This window comes from Oncorhynchus clarkii, chromosome 33, assembly GCF_045791955.1.
Source record: "Oncorhynchus clarkii lewisi isolate Uvic-CL-2024 chromosome 33, UVic_Ocla_1.0, whole genome shotgun sequence".
NCBI lineage: Eukaryota > Metazoa > Chordata > Actinopteri > Salmoniformes > Salmonidae > Oncorhynchus > Oncorhynchus clarkii.
The window spans coordinates 8,073,789-8,093,800 of NC_092179.1; the positions used below are offsets into that span (position 1 = coordinate 8,073,789).

General features: G+C 46.4%; 1 protein-coding gene across 4 annotated transcripts in view; it reads right to left on the reverse strand.

Annotated features, from left to right (window-relative positions):
* LOC139392660 (kinesin-like protein KIF21A) overlaps positions 1–20,012 on the reverse strand; it is a 45,513-nt gene that overhangs the window by 23,826 nt on the left and 1,675 nt on the right. For all 4 annotated transcript variants that reach the window (XM_071140806.1, XM_071140805.1, XM_071140804.1 and 1 more), the window contains exons 2-3: positions 6,580–6,802; positions 502–684 (exon numbers count right to left, since the gene is read on the reverse strand). In XM_071140806.1, the coding sequence (XP_070996907.1) occupies positions 502–684; positions 6,580–6,802 (406 nt within the window). The remainder of the gene's footprint in view (positions 1–501; positions 685–6,579; positions 6,803–20,012) is intronic.

Sequence of the window (20,012 nt, forward strand, 5' to 3'; positions counted from 1 at the left end):
ACACAACCCGCCAAAAAGGCACAATGCACACAATGCACGCTTAACACGAAAGCCAGCCACAGCAATGTGTTCGAGGAAACACCGTACAGCTGGCGAACAAAGTCAGCGTGCATGCGCCCGGGCCCGCAACAGGTGCCTGTAGAGTTAAATTAGCTGAACACATCCCATGAGCAACACTTCCCTCTGCTCCAGGCTGCTACACACAAATGCTGCGACCCCTAACCAGAACCCTTTCCCCTAATACCTCTCTTGTGTTAGCAGCTCTGAGGGAAGGGAACAGGATATATTGAAGTAAGGAATAATGCCTTCCAGGGCCAATGAAACCTGCATCTCCAAGCTTCCTCATGTTGCAGAGCTAATGTGAGACTACAGAGAGAGATTGTGTTTCTGGTTCAAAAGTGTAACCTGTGTGGATTGAATACGGGTCTCCCGCTCACCAACCCCAACGGTCTTAACCAAATCACCTCAGCTCCAAAAGCACATGCTTTCCATCACACATACCTCCAGGAACTGTGCGTTGATCTTGAACTCGGGTACAGGCTTGCCTTGCTCTGTGGCGGCCTGCCGTCGTTCCTCAATGCCTCTGAAGAGGTGCCCGACTGCCCGGGGAATGATGCCCAGCTCCTCCTCACAGATGTTCACGTCAAACCCTGTGCCCATGGTGTAGGTCTTCCCCGAACCAGTCTGGGGGTGAGGGAGAAGAAGGGGAAGGACATGATAGGATCAATAACAAATGATATTGTTTAATTTATTTACTCACTTACCTGACTTCAAACGTATTCAGACAGTCAGTGGGTCTAAGGTGCTGTTTCATGAATGCAGCACTCTAGAAGAAAAATAAACTCACACCTACATGGAGAAACAGTCTATTTTCAATCCTCTCAAAAATGTTTTCTTGCCTAACATCATTATTTGGAAACGGTATATTGGTGACCGATGGACCGTGGAACGGGGAGGGGCTGTAGCTTCCCTCTAGGCAGGTGCCTAGGAGCCTTACTCTGGGCGCACACCGAACAGGAGGAGACATAGAGCCTCACGTCCTTAGCTAAGGTGGGCCACCAGTATTTCCACCTAAGACCCCGCACTGTCCTCGCAATCCCTGGATGACCTGAAGAAGGTAGTGTGTGAGCCCACCGAATCAATTGATCATGGACACCAAGCGGCACGTACCTGAGACCGGTAGGACACTGTGAAGGTGCAGGTTCCAATTGCAACGCCCACTCGATGTCCGCATCCACCTCCCATACCACCGGAGCCACCAGCCTAGAAGCTGGAAGGATGGGAGTAGGATCGATGGAACGGTCCTCAGTGTCATAGAGACGGGGCAGCGCGTCAGCCTTAGTGTTGAGGGAACCTGGTCTATACGAGATGGTAAATCTAAATCGGGTAAAGAACATGGCCCACCTAGCCTGACGAGGATTCAGTCTCCTCGCCGCCTGGATATACTCCAGATTGCGGTGGTCAGTCCAGATGAGGAAAGGGTGCTTAGCCCCCTCAAGCCAGTGTCTCCACACCTTCAGGGCTTTTACCATAGCTAGCAACTCCCGGTCCCCCACATCATAGTTCCGCTCCGCTGGACCCAGCTTCTTAGAAAAGATAGCGCAGGGGCGGAGCTTCGGTGGCGTGCCCGAGCGCTGTGACAGCTCGGCTGCAACCCCAGCCTCAGACGCATCCATCTCCACTATGAATGCTAACGAAGGGTCCGGATGCGCCAACACGGGAGCTTCAGTAAACAGCGCCTTCAACTGGTTGAAAGCTCCGTCCAACTCGGCCGACCACCGTAAACGCACCGGCCCCCCCTTCAGCAGTGAGGTAATAGGAGCTGCTACCTGGCCAAAACCCGGTAGTAATTGGCAAACCCTAAAAACTGCTGCACCTCCTTTACCGTGATCGGAGTCAGTCAATTACGCACAGTGTTATAACGCAGTGTTATCGCATCACAACCCCCGAGGTGGAAATGCGATAACCCAGGAAGGAAACGGCTCGTTTGGAGAACATTTCTCAGCCCTGACGTATAGGTCATGCTCCAGCAGTCGCCCAAGTACCTTGCGCACCAGGGAGACATGCGTGGCGCGTGTGGTGGAATAGATCAGGATGTCATCAATGTGCACCACCACACCCTGCCCATGCAGGTCCCTGAGAATCTCATCTACAAATACGCACCAGATTATACGCGCTCCTGAGGTCCAGTTTCGAGAAAAAACGCGCTCAGTGGAATGATTCCACTGCCGTAGCGATGAGAGGAAGCGGATAACTAAACCCCACTGTGATCGAATTTAGAACTCTATAATCAATGCATGGACACAGACCTCCCTCCTTTTTTTTTACAAAAAATAAACTTGAGGAGAAGGGTGACATGGAGGGCCGAATGTACCCCGGTCTCAGAGATTCCGTGACATATGTCTCCATAGCCAACGTCTCCTCCTGTGACAATGGGTACACGTGACTCCTGGGAAGTGCAGCGTTCTAGTGGAGGTTTATCACCCAATCCCCCCGTCGATGGGGTGGTAATTTGGTCGCCTTTTTTTTACAAAAAGCGATAGCCAAATCGGCATATTCTGAGGGAATGCGCACAGTGGTAACCTGGTCTGGATTCTCCACCGACGTGGCACCGATGGAAACTCCTATACACCTACCTGAACACTCGTCTGACCACCCCTGAAGAGCCCCCTGTCTCCAGGAAATGAGGGGATTGTGACTGGCCAGCCAGGGAAACCCCAGCACCACTGGAAACCCAGGCGAATCGATAAGGAAGAAACTGATCCGCACCCCATGATTCCCCTGCGTTACCATGTCCAGTGGAACCGTGGCCTCCCTGACCAGCCCTGACACTAACGGTCGGCTATCTAAGGAGTGCACGGGGAAGGGTGGGTCTATCAGCACCAACGGAATCCCCAACCTACGGGCGAGTCTGCGATCCATAAAACTCCCAGCTGCGCCTGAATCGACTAGTGCCTTATGCTGGAGAGAGGGAAAAAACGCAGGGAAAAAATCAAATAAAAACATGTGACCAACAGGGAGCTCTGGGTGAGTTACTCACCTGAAGTGGCCGAGAAGTGTTCCGCCTGCCATCTCGACTCCCAGACGGGCTCCTCCAGCACCGGTCTGAAGTGTGTCCTCTCCGGCTGCAGTAGGTGCAGGAGCCTCCTCCTCTGGTCCCCCAAGGTGCAGCCCCTCCCAACTCCACCGGAGTTGGAGCTGGAGGGCTGGGAGGTGGAATTGACAGGACCCCCTCTGAACGCCCGCGGGCAGCTAGCAGGTTGTCCAGCCGGATCGACAATTCTATGAGCTCGTCGAGGACGAGTGTGGTGTCCCGACAAGCTAGCTCCCTGCGGACGTCCTCCTGGAGGCTGCACCGGTAGTGGTCCATCAGGGCCCGGTCATTCCACCCCGCACCAGCGGCCAAGGTCCGGAACTCCAAAGCGAAGTCTTGCGCGCTCCTCGTCTCCTGTCTGAGGTGAAACAGTCGCTCACCCGAACACGGCCCGAAAACGGCGGGTGAACTCCGGGTAATGGTCCCGAGCCTGGGCCGTTCCAGACCGCGTTGGCCCATTCCAGGGGGTGGAAAAGTCAGGCGCAGAGAGCAGGGTTAGTTCAAACGTGGGTCTTTATTCCAGGAACAGAGTAACGGTCACGCCAAACACAAGGGCGCATAAATACCAAGTGCAACAAACAGGACGAAACCGTCTGGAAAAAGGAAACCACGTAAATCCACACACCATGAACAGAAAAACAAGCCCGCACAAAAACAGGCGGGCCTACCGGGTTTAAATAGCCCAAAACAAAACCCAAACAAGAAACAGGTGAAACTAATCAGACAAAACTAACTGAAACAGAAAAGGGGATCGGTGGCAGCTAGTAGGCCGGCGACGACGACCGCCGAGCGCCGCCCGAACAGGAAGAGGAACCATCTTCGGCGGGATTCGTGACACTATGCAATCTGATACACGTCAAATCAGTTTTCTTGATCTTCTGATCTTGTGCGAAGATAATGTTCTATACACTGATCTTTACAGGAAGCCAACTGATTGTAACAGTTTGTTAAGGGCTGATAGTTGTCACCCACTTCCCTTGAAAAATGGTTTGCCCTACAGCCAATTCTGTCGAATCAAAAGAATTTGCCAAAAAAGAATCAGATTTCGACAGAAATATGGCCGAGACGCAAAGAAAGTTCAAGGAGAGGGGCTACAAAAATGATCAGATTAATATTGCCATTGAGATAATTCAAAACAAAACGAGACATGACCTTTTTCAAGGTCAGTCTCGCAAAAAGACGCATTCTTGTGTTCTAACTACTATTCAAAGCTTTCTGAACAAATTAAGGGAATTGTTCACAGACATTGGCACATTCTAAAATCCGATGATAGTCTCGGTAATGTGTTTTCTGACCTTCCCTTGGTCGTATTCTCGCGGGGCAGAAATCTCAGAGACCAATTGGTATACTCTGATTTACCACCCCAAGATATTCCTGAACAACGTCTATTTGCGCCCCTACTGGATGGAAACTACAAATGTAATGGCTGTGCTCAATGCAATGGCACTTATACATGTAGATCCTTCAAACACCCACAAACAGGGAAACCAATCCCAATCAAAGGTGTTATTACGTGCTCCACTAAGGCAGTTATTTATCTTATAACTTGTCCTTGTGGTAAAAATGATGTAGGTAAAACAAAGCGCGAATTAAAAGTACGTATCTCAGAGCATCGTAGCACCATTAGGTGTAAGAACTTTACTTACCCAGTTGCGGCCCACTTCTTGGAGGCAGGCCACTCGATTTCGTCTCTGCGTTATATTGGCATCGAACATGTCACCCTCCCCAGGAAAGGGGGTGACCTTGATAATTTATTGTTAAAACGAGAGGCTGCCTGGATCTTTAACTTAAAGACCCTTGCTCCCCTCGGTCTCAACGTAGACTTTGATCTGAAGCCATTCTTGTGATTATTGTGACTTTGCCATTGTAATTGTTTGTAAGCTTTTGTAGTCAAATGAATGTATGATCGTATGCTATCCATTTGTTGTTTGTATGCTGTTCTTTGTATGACATTTTAATATTTGATTATTAACCAATGATATTAGGCCACTCTCGGCCATGATTACAAGCCCTGACAAAATGATTCTCCTGGACTGAAGCCTGCTCCTAATGCACAGGGCACAAACATTTGGGTTGGGGGCTTGGTTGTCATGGTGACTACCAACGGAATGTGACGCCGATTCACACGTCACCTGAAAGATACTCTGACAGTGGTGTGTGTGAATGTGTGTGTGTGTGTGTGCCCGTGCATTTTTGTGTGCATTTGCGTAGATGTCATGTGATTGTGTGTGCATGCATGCGTACATATAAATGGTTGTGTGTGTGAGTGTGCATGTGTATATGGGTCCGTGCGTGCGTGACCCGCTGTGTCCCCTGAATGAAAGTCTGACAGGGAGACAATGGGGCTGAGAAGAATGTAGCGGGTAGAGGAGAATGGACGGAGAGATTAAGAGGAGGAGGAGAGGAGTGAAAGGAGAGTTTGGCAGAGCTCCACTATAGAGCTTCAGTTCAGAGGAAGAAGTTGTGACAGAGGGAAACGCTAAAAGTACAAGAGAGAGAGACAGAGAGACAGAGAGAGAGAGATAGAGAGAGAGACAGAGAGAGAGAGAGAGAGAGAGAGAGAGAGAGATAGAGAGAGACAGAGAGAGAGAGAGACAGACAGAGAGAGAGAGCGAGAGACAGAGAGAGAGCGAGAGACAGAGAGAGAGCGAGAGACAGAGAGAGAGCGAGCGAGTGAGAGAGAGAGAGAGAGAGAGAGAGAGAGAAGGATAGAGCGAGAGAGAGAGACGAAGATAAAGTGAAGGAGTTTGAGAGAGTGAGACAGACAGGCAGAGAGAGAGAGAGAGAGAGATAGTGAAAGAGAGCCTGATAGATAGATATGAACATGTACTGTAGAAAGTCAGTCACATGTGCTAATCTATCAAGCCAATAAAAACCCTGAGGTCGGTCCTGTTAGAACATGCCTGCCTTTGCTGAGTTGACTGTTTTCATGGCCTGTTTGCGTCTCTCTTCACATGAAACGAGATCTATTGAAGACTTGGAGCCTAACTGAGAACAGTTTCCAGCAGTGCTGAATCACTCAGAGACACAGTTGTGAGGTTTGATAAATGGTGTTGCCACAGTCAATGTGAGTTTAGCGGAGTTACAGTATATCCCTCACTGAGTCACTGATAGGACTTTGATAAATGACTTTGTGTCATTTAAATGACATGTTCTGCTTGCTTACAGTAACAACACTGTTTTTGAATTCATCCGGCAAGGGACCAGAGACCACAGGGCACGTGGTGGATTCCTGTGTGTGGCAGAGCCAAGCCATTTCCTTGGGTGTGGCCAGCATTGCACCGCATTGAGTCTGTAGGCAAATATGGTGTGTGTGCGTGTGTTTTTTCATGCATTTGTGCACGTGTGTATATGTATGCATTTGTGCATGTACGCCTCTGTGTGTGTGTGTGTGTGTGTGTGTGTGTGTGTGTGTGTGTGTGTGTGTGTGTGTGTGTGTGTGTGTGTGTGTGTGTGTGTGTGTGTGTGTCATGCAAATATCTGACCTGTCCATAGGCGAAGATGGTAGCGTTGTATCCCTCGAAGCATCCCTCGATCAGTTTCTCAGTGCAGTGTGTGTAGATGCTCTCCTGCTGGGAGTCCATGTCAAACACGTAGTCGTACGTGAACGCCTTGTCTTTACCCAGCATCACCTGGGGCTCAGCGGGCATACAGAACGTACAGATGTGACATCCCTCAATCTTCTCCCTCGCCAGCTGAGGACGAATCCTGAGAGAGGGCGAGAGAGATGTTGGGTTAGGGTTTGTAACTGTATAAAACATTTAACCTGAACAGACATACAAAAAAGGAGAGAGAGAGAGAGAGAGAGAGAGAGAGAGAGAGAGAGAAAGAGAGGGAGAGAGAGATTATCACGGAGATGCTATGTGTGCTTGGTTTCCTTCGATGTCTTCTTAATTGCTGAGGGTTAAATTTGAGGCACGGAAAAAACATGATCCCATAACAGTTAGTCACTGCATAACATTCCACCCTTCCATAGACGTTGATATCTTCACTTGTGGCATGTCATCAGACGAGGCATGGGAACGTTATCCAATATCGTAGTGTCACTAAACCCGATGCAAGTACTTATTCTGATGTGTTGACATATTGACCTGTGGTATGCAGGGATGTGGCATGCAGCAGGTACACATAGAGTCCTTATAGCTCCTTGACAAAACCTCAAGGGCAAAGCTTTGAGTTTGCCTCAAGGGCAAGCAGAGTTTGAATGAAGAAAGTTTGATAAGCAGTTTGAATGGAGAAAGTTTGATAAGCAGAGTTTGAATGGAGAAAGTTTGATAAGCAGAGTTTGAAAGTTGCATGTCGAGTATGATTCAGGGCTATGGGTGACTTTTAGACATTAAGTTAACCACCTAACCCTGTTTTCCCCGGTATGTAACGTGTGAGTGCTTTATTGCTTCTATAAAACGGTTACTGTGCTACATACATTAGATCTGTTGTTCCAGTCAGTAGTAATATGAGTATGATTCACTAATCTGTTTTTCTAGGGGCCTGTTGAATCCTCTGGTAATACCATGGGGTATTCAGTATCTGGGGACTGGAGCGTGTGTGCATACCTGCGTGTTTGTATGTGTGCCTGCGTGCGTGCATACCTGCGCATGTGTGTATGCGTGCGTGCGTATGTGTGTCTGTGTGATTCTCCTCACGCTGCCAGCACACTCCACCACTCTGCCCCTATACAGAGGCCCTCAGTGTTCGAGCCTGGGCTCAGAGAGGAGTGGAAGCTGTGGAGCTACACTAGGTAAACAGTCACACCCTGCCTTGCGATTCCCCCATACACGCTGCCCCTGCGCCTGTCATATTTCAGATGTCCAGCTCATCACAAAACTCACTGGACAAATGTCACCGGATTTCAACTGAATTCAAATGGGAAATATTCAGAATGGTGGAAGACTACTGTAAGTAAATGTACCACTTGTGTTAGGCAGCCTGTCTTAATTGTCTTAATAAGGGCGGTATTGTGATTGGAGTCGGGATACAGTACACACTACCACACACTACCACACACACACACACACACACACACACACACACACACACACACACACACACACACACACACACACACACACACACACACACACACACACACACACACACACACACACACACACACACACACACACACACACACACACACACACACACACACACACACAGTCACGCTACTGTGGTATTGTGCCCCAGTGACATCAGATCCTGGCTATTTAGCATCCTCTCTCTGGGATTACACAGAGAATGAGAAGAGGGGACAAAGCGAGGGAGGGATAGATGAGAGGAGAGGAGGAAGAGAAGAGGGGGAGAGGAGGCTGCATTACCTGTAATGTTACACCTCTAGATCATCATCTGGGTCATAACTTCCTTCTGTATTTGCTACAGAGTATTTCAGTATTTCAGTATTGCTGCTGCCTCAACAGGTAGGCTAGTTGTTGACTAGTTACTGATCTCCATTACTCCATTACTGATCTCTTTGTTCATGTTCCTGCAGAACACCCCTCTGACAGACCTCTATTTGACATGTTTTAGAGATTTGGGGGAGTCAGGGGGAATCCATAGTTAATCCCTTTGGCCCGCTTCCTAAAACAGGACAGAACCATCACTGTTCTCCACCAAAACAAAGATAATACACATCACTGCTTACCACTCGTTAAGTAACAATAATGCTACGGAAATACTACAAGTGAGAATGCTGGGCCAGCCAAATATGAGATCAAAGATACTAGATAATACACAGCACTGAGATTACGTTCAACAGCATTTAACTTGGTACCAAATGTCCCTCATGAGGAAAGAGTTCAGTGCAGTTTGAATCACATCATTGGCCTGATTGATTGTGATGAGAGCATCCCAGCCAAGGTGGTGACGCAAGACAACCAGTCAAACAGTCCTCCTTCTGTGTGTGTGTCTAGGACTCCAGCCTTGTCTGCGACATCTCCCAGTTTCTCCAATACACAAACAGACCCCCTCCCCCCTCAATCCCAGTCCAGACACCAGCGATAATTTACTAATTAGAGAAGGATATAAGATACTGGAGAGAATCAATAGATTGATTTGTTTAAATGCACTAAACCAACACATTTGGAGACACAGAACCAGATATACATTGATCTATATGGCTCTGGTCTAGAGGCATATACTGTTTAAACAAACATCTGATATGAAATGTCTTCCTGGTGTTGAAAAAGCAGCTTTGAAGTGGCAGTGGTCAGTTGAGTTTAATGTTTTAATTCAGGGGGGAAATCTGTCGACAATCTTGAACTGGTCAAATATCCGGGGAGACTCTCAATTGCATTTCCATGTTTCCTTGCTTCCTCTTTCTTTGCCTCCTTCTCAAAACCTGTTTTGAGAAGGAGGCGAGGAGAGAGGACATGAGGATTCAAGGAAATGAAAGTGAGATTCTCCCCCGTCTGTACATTAGGGCATTCTCTCTGTGAAAGCTCTATGAGGTCATCAACAGTGGACGATTGCCTCTGTTATTTTGAGGCCTATAAAATATATAATGAGAAGCCTATGAGTGTTGAGCACACTTCACAGTGCAGTGAGTGAGCTGTGCACTTGTGTACATGACATTTGTCCTCTAGCTGGGACAGTTGACCGACAGGTTTCAGGCTATGAGTCAAATGAAAACACTGGATCCGTCAGGGTGAATAAGGGTTGATGTTTACAGTAACTTCTCCATACCATCATGTAGACTTTGAAAGCACTAATCCGCCCTTGAGCAGTGATTTTCAATACTGGTCCTGGGGGCCCAGACTGGTGAGCATTTTTGTTCTAGCCCAGCTCTGACAAAACTAATCAAGGCAATCAGTGATTAGGCGATTAGTTGAACCAGATGTGTGTTAGTGCTGGGCTGAACCAAAAATGTACACACCCTTTGAGTCCAACTCCATCCCCATGACCAGCATAGAACAACACTACACTGTAGTGCCACAAACCATTGAGTCTTATGTCTTGTTTTCTCCCAGAGGAAATCTAACTCTCCAGTTCCTGTAACTCTAAAGGGGCCCCAAAGCCTTTGCCTAACACAGTACAGGGGGACTGACTGACTAAGCAGTGAGCACCTAGCTCTCTATGATAACGGCTATACATTTATCCAGTCAACCCCCCGGTCAGGTTAAGCCTGCTTCATGGAATATAAGAAAGCTATTGTTTAATGATCCGGTTCAGAAGAGGTGGGCTAGGTGGGGTAGGCCGCTTCTCTGAGATGATAGGCTGACACACACATGGACTGACACACACACATACATGCAAGCAAACACACACGTGTACGGACAAGAGGTGGACCGATTAATCGGAATGGCCGATTAATTAGGGCCGATTTCAAGTTTTCATAACAATCGGAAATCGGTATTTTTGGGCGCTGATTTGCCGATTTTTAAAAATATTTTTTATAGATTTTTTTATACCTTTATTTAACTAGGCAAGTCAGTTAAGGACACATTCTTATTGTCAATGACGGCCTAGGAACGGTGGGTTAACTGCCTCGTTCAGGGTCAGAACGACAGATTTTCACCTTGTCAGCTAAGGGGATCCAACCTTGCAACCTTACAGTTAACTAGTCCAACGCAATAACGACCTGCCTCTCTCTCGTTGCACTCCACAAGGAGACTGCCTGTTACGCGAATGCAGTAAGCCAAGGTAAGTTGCGCTGTTTATGACTTCAAGCCTATCAACTCCTGAGATGAGGCTGGTGTAACCGAAGTGAAATGGCTGGCTAGTTAGCGTGCGCTAATAGCGTTTCAAACGTCACTCGCTCTGAGCCTTCTAGTAGTTGTTCCCCAATGCTCTGCATGGGTAACGTTGCTTCGATGGTGGCTGTTGTCGTTGTGTTGCTGGTTCGAGCCCAGGCAGGAGCGATGAGAGGGACGGAAGCTATACTGTTACACTGGCAATACTAAAGTGCCTGTAAGAACATCCAATAGTCAAAGGTTAATGAAATACAAATGGTATAGAGGGAAATAGTCCTATAATTCCTATAACTACAACCTAAAACTTCTTACCTGGGAATATTGAAGACTCATGTTAAAAGGAACCACCAGCTTTCATATGTTCTCATGTTCTGAGCAAGGAACTGAAACGTATTATATTAAGTTAAAATAAGTGTTCATTCAGTATTGTTGTAATTGTCATTATTACAAATACATTTTTAAAAATAGGCAGATTAATCGGTATCGGCTTTTTTGGTCCTCCAATAATCGGTATCGGCGTTGAAAAATCATAATTGGTCGACCTCTAGTACGGACACACACACACCGTAGAGCTCCTGACAGAGACTCTCCCCATGTGACCATGTCCAGTTAGCCTCACGCTGGCGGCCTCATTACAGCAATGACAGTGACTGCCAGAGGAGCACCATGCTAACTCACCAACCCCTCTCAGAACAAAATGGACTGCGCCAGGCTAGCTCACTATAGCAATAACCCATTCAGAAGCAGCTGTCCTGGGCCTGAGCCAAGACTCTCCTTTCTCTCCTATGGACCCAGTCCTTATTATCTGGGGCAGCCATGCCTATCTGTCTCTCTTTGTCTCTTTGTCACATTCTCGCTCTGTCCTTCTCTCCCCTTCCCCTTCCTCTCCCTCTCCTCTCTCTCTATTCTCCCTCTCTCTCTCACCACCCCTACACATTGACCTGGTTCAAAGGGCTGAAAGACGCAGGGCCAGGCAGTAGCACAGTCACATTTCTAGCCAGCATAATCTCCTACTAAACAAATGCACTTAAAACAGAAGGGCTCTTGTAAAATTAGAAATGTACTGCAGGCCAGAGGCCAGGGTACACTGACTGCGCCAGGGGAGGCTGGTGACCGTCCTAACCAGTGTACTCTGCGATGGATATGTTTGAGTCTATACAGTATGTGTAGATCTCCATGAATATTAATAACTATGATGGTAAGAAAGGTGTTTCAGCCACAGCATCATCATGCTGACTCACTGCAGATCTGGACTTGACCTCAGCCCCTGCCTCTGCCAACCACAATGGTTCCCGAGAGACCACCCCGCATCACTTCCCTGCTGCAAACCACAACAGTAACATCAGACTATTGTAAAATCTAATCTCAGCCCTAATCTAATTCTAGAGCTACAAAGAGTCCTGAGAAGCATCTGGACACACAGTGTAGGGAAAAACAACAGGCACGATACACAACTAGATTACAGGAAACAATCAATCATTCACTTATTCATGACTTCTTCGCATTCATTTGTAAAGAAAACAGAAAGAAGAGGGAGTATTGCTGCCCTGTGCCCACACATTACAAAGAGAGGAGAATGGAGCCAGGCGGCTGGCTTTTTAACTCCTCTCATATCAGAGGTTAAATTGTGACTAAGTACCTTGAGGAATTCATGCACTAGGAACAGGGTTTTAAAGAACCGATGCAGCTGTTTTTATATCAATATCAAATAATTTATGCGTAACAATTAAGTACCTTACTGTAATAGATTTCCATTAAGATGAGCAAAACTGTCTTTTTAGCAAAAATCATTATAATTTGGCTCGGACTGTCTGTGTGGAAGGGGAAAACTGAAAACCAGCTGTTATATATTGGCAGAGAGGTTTCGAACTCTCTTTGTTATTGGTCAATCAATCAATTTCCTGCATGGTGATGTCTCCGTGGAAAGCCAAATCTCCTGCCCATGCAAACCCGCTGACTAGAAGGTTGGGTGTAGATTGTGTTTTCAACCAGCAATTATCAGTAAATAACAGTGATCAAATTTGTTCACACTTTTACAGTGTTAGTTTCATCAGCTTTTGTACAATTTGGACTGCATTGTGCATTGGAGCAGGCCCTTTACTCCCAGGGCATCTTTACCCTGAGATACTGATGCTGTAGAGCAGGGGTTAAGGAGGGACCATTCAACACACACACACACACACACACACACACACACGCACACACGCACACACACACACACACACACACACACACACACACACACACACACACACACACGAACATACGAACATACATACATACATACAGTCGTGGCCAAAAGTTTTGAGAATGACACAAATCTTAAGGAGGGACCATTCAACACACACACACACACACACACACACACACACACACACACACACACACACACACACACACATAAAAACATACATACATACATACATACAGTCGTGGCCAAAAGTTTTGAGAATGACACAAATCTTAATTTTCACAAAGTCTGCTGCCTCAGTTTATATGATGGCAATTTGCATATACTCCAGAATGTTATGAAGAGTGATCAGATTAATTACAATTAATTGCAAAGTCCCTCTTTGCCGTGCAAATTAACTGAATTCCCCCCAAAAACATTTCCACTGCATTTCAGCCCTGCCACAAAAGGACCAGCTGACATCATGTCAGTGATTCTCTCGTTAACACAGGTGTGTGTGTTGACGAGGACAAGGCTGGAGATCACGCTGTCATGCTGACTGAGTTCGAATAACAGACTGGAAGCTTCAAAAGGAGAGTGGTGCTTGGAATCATTGTTCTTCCTATGTCAACCATGGTTACCTGCAAGGAAACACGTGCCGTCATCATTGCTTTGCACAAAAAGAGCTTCACAGGCAAGGATATTGCTGCCAGTAAAATTGCACCTAAATCAACCATTTATCGGATCATCAAGAACTTCAAGGAGAGTGGTTCAATTGTTGTGAAGAAGGCTTCAGGGTGCCCAAGAAAGTCCAGCAAGCGCCAGGACGTCTCCTAAAGTTGATTCAGCTGCGGGATCGGGGCACCACCAGTACAGAGCTTGCTCAGGAATGGCAGCAGGCAGGTGTGAGTGCATCTGCACGCACAGTGAGGCAAAGACTTTTGGAGGATGGCCTGGTGTCAAGAAGGGCAGCAAAGAAGCCACTTCTCTTCAGGAAAAACATCAGGGACAGACTGATATTCTGCAAAAGGTACAGGGATTGGACTGCTGAGGACTGGGGTAAAGTCATTTTCTATAATGAATCCTCTTTCTGATTGTTTGGGGCATCAGGAAAAAACCTTGTCCGGAGAAGACAAGGTGAGCGCTACCATCAGTCCTGTGTCATGCCAACAGTAAAGCATCCTGAGACCATTCATGTGTGGGGTTGCTTCTCAGCCAAGGGAGTGGGCTCACTCACAATTTTGCCTAAGAACACAGCCATGAATAAAGAATGGTACCAACACATCCCCCAAGAGCAACTTTTCCAACCATCCAGGAACAGTTTGGTGATGAACAATGCCTTTTCTAGCATGATGGAGCACCTTGCCATGAGGCAAAAGTGATAACTAAGTAGCTCGGGGAACAGAGCATAAATATTTATGAAATGCTTGTAATTATACTTCAGTATTCCATAGTAACATCTGACAAAAATATCTAAAGACACTGAGGCAGCAAACTTTGTGAAAATTAATATTTGTGTCATTCTCAAAACTTTTGGCAACGACTGTACACATACACAAAAACATGCCCACAAACACAGGCATGCAAACACACCCTTCTCTGGCCCTTTATTGCACCTGAAACTGAGACCCGGGAACTGTAGACACTGGGCTTACAGTGATCTTCTGAAACACATACACACACAAACACCGATAACTGGTTCTGTTGTTGTGCTGCTGACAAAAAGTGTCTCAATCAGTTTTGAAAGGTCCCCTTGAATGAAGAATGAAAAGCTTCAGCTTCGCCCTCTATTCTTCAGGAATCAATCAAACTACAGGAAACACTACAGCAGCCTCTCCTCTCTCTTGTAAAGCACCTTCAGTTTGACGGTTAAGTTGTACATGGTCATTATGAAACTAACTACAGCAGTCAAGGAAGCAGGCATCTGATGTACAATGGCCTATGGCAGGCAGGTTGTGTAACGTGTCTCCTCTATCACATGGGTAGGAGCAGAACAGGCCTGGGTTAATGGATGCCCAGGGTTAGAGGAAGAAGAGAGGAGATGGGAAAGGAAATGAAACTGTAGCCCTTTCCTGCATTCAAATGACCCATTGGCCTTGTGTAGAATTGTATTATTTTTCAGAATTTCATAATTAATAAACTTTATTTAAAATTTGGTGTTTCTATGTCAAAGTTTTGTTATATTTCAGTTTTCTGTGATGTATATAAAGTGTTGTATCGGGATGCAAACTCAAAATTGAATAGACTTTAATTCTATATCTGACATGGTACAGGTGTCTTATTTTTTTATGCCCATAACCATGTGTGTGAGGTGTATACTGTTGTTTCAAAGTAGACTCTGTTTTATCCCACTGTAGTAAAAGGTTCACAGGAATATTCTTATTGTCATCATCATCATTATCTGATGACATCCACTCATATGATATGCCTCTGATGGAGATGGGCTGGGGGGCGATGAAGAAATGGGCTGAGGGGGATGAAGAAATGGGCTGGGGGGCGATGAAGAAATGGGCTGGGGGGCGATGAAGAAATGGGCTGGGAGGGGATGAAGAATTGGGCTGGGGGGTGAAGAAATGGGCTGGGGGTGAAGAAATGGGCTGGGGGGTGAAGAAATGGGCTGGGGGGGTGAAGAAATGGGCTGGGGGGATGAAGAAATGGGCAGGAGGGGATGAAGAAATGGGCTGGGGGGATGAAGAAATGGGCTGGGGGGGGTGAAGAAATGGGCTGGGGGGATGAAGAAATAGGCTGGGGGGATGAAGAAATGGGCTGGGGGGGTGAAGAAATGGGCTGGGGGGATGAAGAAATGGGCTGAAGGGATGAAGAAATGGCCTGGGGGGGTGAAGAAATGGGCTGGGGAGGTGAAGAAATGGGCTGGGGGTGAAGAAATGGGCTGGGGGGGGTGACGAAATTCGCTGGGGGAGGGTGAAGAAATGGGCTTGGGGGGGTGAAGAAATGGGCTGGGGGGGGTGAAGAAATGGGCTGGGGGGGGTGAAGAAATGGGCTGGGGGGGGTGAAGAAATGGGCTGGGGGGGTGAAGAAATAGGCTGGGGGGGGTGAAGAAATGGGCTGGGGGGAAAAAAGGCACTTCAATGGAAATATTACTTCCACTGTTATCTGACTGACATCGTCCACTGTCGTCATATGGAGTGGATTTCATACAAAGTGCTCCTATCCTGACACTCTAATGTTGTGTTTGTTTCAATTATGACATTGTGAAGCAACACGCAAAAGGCAAACACTGTGTATTGTGCGTGTGGATAATGATGTCAACTGTCATCATTCACTGTTCAGGACATCAGGTGTGATTTTTCTTTTTCCCTCTGCCTTAGAAACACCTGACTCACTGACTGACACATTGTTTAGTGTCTGTCATAATGACAGGGTTGTAACGGTGAATACGTGCATTAAGCTACGTTTACAGAGCATCACTGTGAGTAATACAGTAGCTACAGTAAACAATAACAGCTGACAACAACAGTGTCCGTGTTTAATGCTCAGTCTTCAACTGAGATATGGTCCATTGTACTTGCTTTTAGGAACAGTCTGTCCATTGTTAAGTACTGTACTGGAGTGGAGATCGTGAGGCGAGTCATTGGATAATTCTCAACGTCCATGCTCTGTGATTAACAGGTACTAACAGGCCTTTTCGCCTCAGAGCACAGAAAGACAAACTGCAGTTTTCGACAATGATCAACTGATGAAAATTATACAAGTAAGCGCCTCAAACCAAATCAACCAATCAACTTTTTCCTAAAAATGTATTCATCAAATGTTTTCATCAAATGGTCTTTGAATGACTGTGTCCAGTCTAATGATGTCACTTCAGTTACCAAAGCCACTAGTGAAAGAAAGAGAAGATTCCCTGGCTTAAATCTGGCAGGGCTTTTCTACACGGGTGAGTGATGTCCATTCACAGGGTCACCACACCGGGCAAAGGGTTCACTGACCAGTGGCCACAGCTCTACTGCTTCCTGGGTCAGATTTCACGGTGCAGCTATAGGGAAGAGCAGGAACAGGGGATGCAGGGGTCCACGCAGTGGCTGTCGGTTTCACACTGTCAGTTTGGGGGGAAACCAGGACAAGAGACAGAGGACACACACACACAAATACACACACATCCATCTTATCTTCCTCAAGCCCAGCCTTATGATGAATGACACCAAATAACAGCGATCATATATGGAAACATTCTGTTGTGACAGTTAAATACCTTTATGCCACAAAGGGAACTCTGTCAAAACACTAGAGAATGACACTGACTGACATACAACCTTGTGAGTTGGAGTTATTTCGGATGGGAAAAAAACTACCCAAAAATGTTTTGCAATGTCACGGACAAGGGCAATGAGTAAGAAAATAAATGGAGGCACACATTCTTCTCTTCTGGCAATGGGATACCAGTGAGATTCCTAAAACACATCAGTTTATCAATCTAGGCTGAGTTAATGTATCTGACCTCCAGCCAACACAAGCTTATCTTGTGATATTCTGTGGTGCCGTTTGAAGGGCTTGCATTGTGATAATGCTGGGATTTTAGGGCCTGTTGTGTGTTGTATGAAAGATACATATCCCATCTCTATGTGTGAAACACCTTCTAATATAAAAAAGTAAACACTCTGTCCCTCTGGCTGGCAGGCTGGGGCAGTGTTGTACCTCTCTACTATACTCGGACTTGGATTCAAAATCATTTAGAGAAGTCTCAGCAAGAAGGACTCAGCTACAACACAAAGCCTTACTTGGATACTGAGAGAAGTGGATGAAATTGAATAGATACAGTAACTATTATTATTGTCTCTCGTAGTAAGTCAGGACACTTTGTAATATCACATGACGTGTGCCGGCAGATGGTTTGTGCATATTTAAGAATAATCCACCCTGGGGAGGAGCTGAGCTTTGATGGACACTCTGAAAAACCAACTAGTGGAAAGGACGTTACTCTTTGAGGGTTTGGTCCCCATTGCCCAATAGGAGCTGTTTTGGTGACTTTTGCCCCACATGAGAAAATCTGAAACAGAAGCTGGACACAATAAATATTACACTAGCATAACACGACATGTCTGTTATCGTGCCAATTCTATTGCTCTCTGAAACAAGTGTCTTCTTTTGACTTGGCCTTTAGCTGAAATTGTGTAAAAGGTCCGTCTAGCTTCGAACGTGAACAACTTGAAACCTGAAGCGACCGACACTGTAGCGTAGCTCCAGGCTTGAGGCGATGCATACTTAATGCTTCATTCACTTCAAGGATATTCATGAAACAACCACTTGGGCTCATCTGGTCGCACTTCACTTTACCAAACAAACATACTGACACTTACATGGGCTAAATTGCTCAAAACGATCTGTTTATTCCATTTAGACTGAGCTCATACGAGACTGCCCAGTGAATAAATACTTTGATATAGTTGTGTCCAGGACAGCTATACCTTTTGTCTGTGTGTTTTAACAGCACTGGCCTAAAAACAGGAAACGGGTGCAAACGTGCCATGTGCACAAAATGAAAATGTGTAATGCACAGGAGAGAAAGAAATCGAACAAAAATCTAGATGCCAGTCATTTATGTTCAAGAGCAGCATTGGAAAACCTATGTTCATGAGAGTCACTGACTGACTGACTCTGTCGCAGTAACGCACCACTAAAAAAAACACGACTGTGCACTTCTGGTGCCAAAGCATTGACCTTTGACTTGTAACATTCATTAACTCCACCAGAACAGCACTTGGGTGATAATGGAACATATGAGCCTTGTGCATGGAACTGGGGCTGAAGCATTAAGCCTCGTTAACAGACAGCAATAGGCCAACTGGCACACGCAGGCTCGGTATCTAACAACAACAAGCTACATTGGTTGGTGATCGCTGTGTGTGTGTGTGTGTGTGTGTGTGTGTGTGTGTGTGTGTGTGTGTGTGTGTGTGTGTGTGTGTGTGTGTGAGTGTGTGCGTGCGTGCGTGTGTGCATGCGCGGTGTCTGTTTTAACTGTTACAAGTCAGTCAAAACCTGTGAGTCAACCTGTCTTAAACATGTCCTTAGTGACTCTGATAAAGTTGCTGCTCTACAGATTGCACCAACACACAGAAGTAATTACAGCGTTGCCATGTCTCTTGTGGGTGTTACTATAACTCATCAAGGCTAATGTACTGTGCAGTTGTAGTTGTAACGATAGCAACTGAAATAACGTTGTCAAGTCATGACAAGAATGATTAAGTGGATGTTTTAACTTTCTGTGTCATGTTTTTGTGCTTCAAGTAAGTTTGCTGGGTTGCCAGATATATGTACTCACGTGCTTTCAAGTCAGTAGGGTTGGACCAAGGCAAGCACATACAGATCTGGCGGCCGGCAGGCTGTATTATGCTAGATCAGAATATGAAATGGCCTATATAATAGCATTATCCTTGAGACAGGTTGGCAGACAGCAGACAAAGCTGATGTCACCTTGCAAGAACTCCTCTGACACAGGGACAGATAGACATTCAGCCTAATGGACCCAAGCCAAGAGCAGAATGCAGGCGTAGACAGACACAGGGCTGCCTCCGTAATGACTCTCCAGATCTCAAGAGTGTGTGTAACCTTTTGTACTGGAGGTCTATGTGCCTGTCTGAGGGTTTCGTGAAGATTAAACAGTGCCTGTCTGTTTATGAGCCAGTGTAACGGCTGTCCTGCCAGTGCGTGTGTGTATGTGTGTGCACGTGTGTGTGTGTGGGCGTGTGCGTGCGAGACAGGGATAGGTAGAGGGAGAGAGAAAGGAAAAGCGAGCTACAGGCTTAGAGAGTGACTTGGCGAGAGTGTGCTAGCGTGTGGGTGAGTGAGTGGATGTGTACATAATGTGATGAAGGGAGCTCTGCGGAGCCGGTGTTCTCAGGATAGCAGAGAGAGCATTAAGGTGCAGGGCGCAGCAGGGTCAGGGAAGGTATCCCTGTGCTGTAGGCTTAAGGGATGTGCTTACTGACCCATACACAGGACACTTGGATTAGTGACAGGTTCCAAACTGTATATCAGGGAACCGGGGGAAGGTGGTAATGATGCTGTTAGATTCGTGTGTACGTCACATGTTATAAACATTTTATCA